This window comes from Etheostoma cragini, chromosome 21, assembly GCF_013103735.1.
Source record: "Etheostoma cragini isolate CJK2018 chromosome 21, CSU_Ecrag_1.0, whole genome shotgun sequence".
Lineage (NCBI taxonomy): Eukaryota > Metazoa > Chordata > Actinopteri > Perciformes > Percidae > Etheostoma > Etheostoma cragini.
The window spans coordinates 10,863,258-10,866,301 of NC_048427.1; the positions used below are offsets into that span (position 1 = coordinate 10,863,258).

The 3,044-nt window shown below is 37.7% G+C and overlaps 3 protein-coding genes across 4 annotated transcripts in view; 1 reads left to right on the top strand and 2 right to left on the bottom strand.

Moving 5' to 3' along the window:
* Window positions 1-3,044, top strand: part of mmp25b (matrix metallopeptidase 25b) — a 44,950-nt gene that overhangs the window by 23,763 nt on the left and 18,143 nt on the right. The window lies entirely within an intron of this gene.
* ca15b (carbonic anhydrase XVb) overlaps window positions 1-3,044 on the bottom strand; it is an 18,142-nt gene that overhangs the window by 13,995 nt on the left and 1,103 nt on the right. The window lies entirely within an intron of this gene.
* Window positions 1,090-3,044, bottom strand: part of LOC117937325 (carbonic anhydrase 4-like) — a 25,252-nt gene continuing 23,297 nt past the window's right edge. The window contains exons 5-8 of the mRNA XM_034861208.1: window positions 2,451-2,546; window positions 2,128-2,206; window positions 1,692-1,855; window positions 1,090-1,604 (exon numbers count right to left, since the gene is read on the bottom strand). Of these exons, the coding sequence (XP_034717099.1) occupies window positions 1,428-1,604; window positions 1,692-1,855; window positions 2,128-2,206; window positions 2,451-2,546 (516 nt within the window). The 3' untranslated portion in view covers window positions 1,090-1,427. The remainder of the gene's footprint in view (window positions 1,605-1,691; window positions 1,856-2,127; window positions 2,207-2,450; window positions 2,547-3,044) is intronic.

Here is a 3,044-nt window from a genome sequence, read left to right on the forward strand (position 1 = left end):
TGGATGACTAAAAAAGGGCTACAAACAATTACGTTATTATTGTATTTTGTATTGTATTTTATTATTTTAATGAATATTTGAATCCATCACTATGATCATATATTTTTCTTTCTTTTTTAACATGGAATAAATTAATTTTTCTCTAGTTAACCATCAAATCTTTTGTTTCAAATTGTTCAAGTGAGTTACATGTTGCATAGTAGTATTTATATTGTTCTTCAAGTGGGAAATGTCTAGATAAGCTCTAAATATCTGAGGAATGAGAAACACTTGCATCCTGACAGACGTCACTGATAGAGAAGACAAGCGATTTAGAATTAAACATCTGAACTCTAACGCATGATCAAATGCTCATGGAGTAAAGGATTAGAAGGAAAAGCCTTTTATCATAGAATGTTCTAGTTACATGTTTAGCATCACTGACATTCAAATGAAGTAACAAAACAAAAATGAAACTGTGATCTTAAAAGGAATGTTTTGCGAACTATAAAGTCAAGTCCTCTCAATATCCACGCCTCAAGTGTCTGGTTTAAGTTCAGTCCAGGTGCAACAATAGAGATAAAATTCGTAACACAATGCCATTTTAAAAAAAGAAAAAGAAAAAAGTTTGCTCACTAAAACTTTTCCACAATTTTTTAACATTTATTTAAAGCATTCTGACACATGTTTTACCCAAATTATTAAAGTAAATATGAATGAACAAAAGAGATTGACACAATACATGATATTCTGTTACATGTGCACGTAGTGCAACAGAGTTCACTCTGGAAACTGGCACTAGAGGAACAATGTAATTCATATTATTGTAATAAATAATGTTGTTCATTCAAATGAATGACGCGTCAAATCTTCATTATATCCACTTTCATCTAATAACATTATCTGCACTGACGAGGAAAAAAATAAAAGCAAATCAGGGTCTAAAATCAGGGAATGTTAATATAAAAACATCTTATTGATTATGAAATCCTATTCTGTGACTTTTATTTGTACAGACTTGCACAGTCTATAGACAGATACATGGCGGCAGATTGTACCGCAACAACCATTACTACCCAGTGAACTTAGTGCATGTGCATATCTTTTTTCAGGCACCTGAATGCAGCTTTCACAGCGCAGAAACAGACAACGAGCTGTGCTTCAATTCTCAATACAGCATTCTGAATTCTTGAGTTGCAGGTACTTCAGTTTTGCTTGGTTGTGATCTTACGTGTACACAAAATCTTACATTCTGAATTTAGGGGACTAAGAATGAGTGGTTCAGTGCATACTTGTGTTATATAATTGTATTTATATGTATTGACAATGTGGACACAGTCAGACAAACCAGGGGAGAGGACAGATTGAGGCAAAAAGGTGTGCTTTCATTGCAAAGAGATTTACCAGCAACAACATAAGTTGTTGAGACACCACCACCTTTCATGGCCCTAAGAACTCCCAAGAACCAGGCTCAGAGCCATCAGAGCCAGAGAGTAGCAGGCTGTGGAGGTAGAGCTGGCAGCCTGGGTTGTGACACGTTGAGCTGGCTGGGTGTCTCTGTAGACATTCATCATAAAAGGAGATGTGCTGTTGGAGACGTGTACCGTTTTGCTAAAGAGGTCAATCTGGAAACAAGATGTGGAGCACTGTTAGAACAATTGTGCTGCTTGGGCCATTGTACTTAAAGACACACCAGGAAAGAAACAACTCACCACGTCTTTGCTGACTTTTATTGTGTCCTTAAACACAGTCCAAACCACAGCCTCATTGCACGAGGGGGTGGTCAAAGAGCCAAGGTAGCGGTAATACTTGGTGCGATCCACCCCGGTCAGGAGATCATCTAGTGAAATTCCAGGTGCCACTGTAACATTGTCGCCTAAAGACAGAAACATGAACTATGAAGAGACTGGAACTTTTACAAAGTTTTTAAAAGATTTTTTGGGGGGATTGCCTGATCTTAATTTGCTAGGAAAGCTTGAATAAATGAAAGGGGGGACGATGTGCAGCAACAGGCAAGGGTCGGATCTGAACCTGGGCCAGTGCGTTATATGGGTGACAACATGTGAGATACCAGGGCACCCAATACACATTATATTCAAACACATTGGATCGACTTCTCCGCAAGAAAAGAGTAAAGTCTCTCCTTACCGCTGTTTGAGATGTTTTTCAGGTAGGAGCTCAAGGTGTGCCAGTTTGCGGGTTGGCCAGTTGCATTACCTGACATTTCCTGTAAATTACACACATTGTCATTAGTCTCAATAGGAGGGTGAGGCATAATTAAACAGTGGAGTCACACATTAAACTAAAGAGAACATCCTAAATTGTGCAGACCAACGCCTGCATTAACAGAAATGGTAGCATTTGACATTTTACAAAAAGCTATGTAAAGAAGTGGCTAAGCAATGGGAAATGAGACTGCTAAATTAAAAGCATTTTGTTGTTACAAAACTTTGAGATGTATCTTTTCTCACTTCAATGAAGAAACCAAGAGCAGCAAGTCCTGTAGAGTCTTCAATAGCCAGAGTTGTGTTCCGATTATAGGATGCCTTGCTGTTTACAATGTGTAACTGGGGGAGTCAAGGAAAGAACAAATATTTGGTAAGACGTTGTAATAATTACAGAGTAATAAGCAACCACTTACTAGGTAAGTCCTACATTTAAATACAAAACAACCTCTGAAGTCATTTTGAGTTGTTCTGGATGATTAGACCTCTGTTCATGTTGAAGGTGGCCAGAGCTTTGATGAAAATTGATGAGGTCATAAATCTTCTTTTACCAATAAGAATGATGAAGCTGTAATGTGTCTTGCCCTAACAGGTGCAACAAGGTAACAAGAAACTCAGGAAGATGTCAAACAATCATTCTATACACACCCACACAGTCCTGTAAAGAGGTCCAATCAGCCAGATTAACTGAATACACCTGCGTTAAAGGCCTTTATTAAGTACTAGTACAATCCACTAAGTCGTATTATTCATGACGATATTACACATAGGTTTCAGGTAACTACCCTGTAAGGAGCAGGCTCTCTCATAAAGTATTACCAAATATTTAATATGAATGTA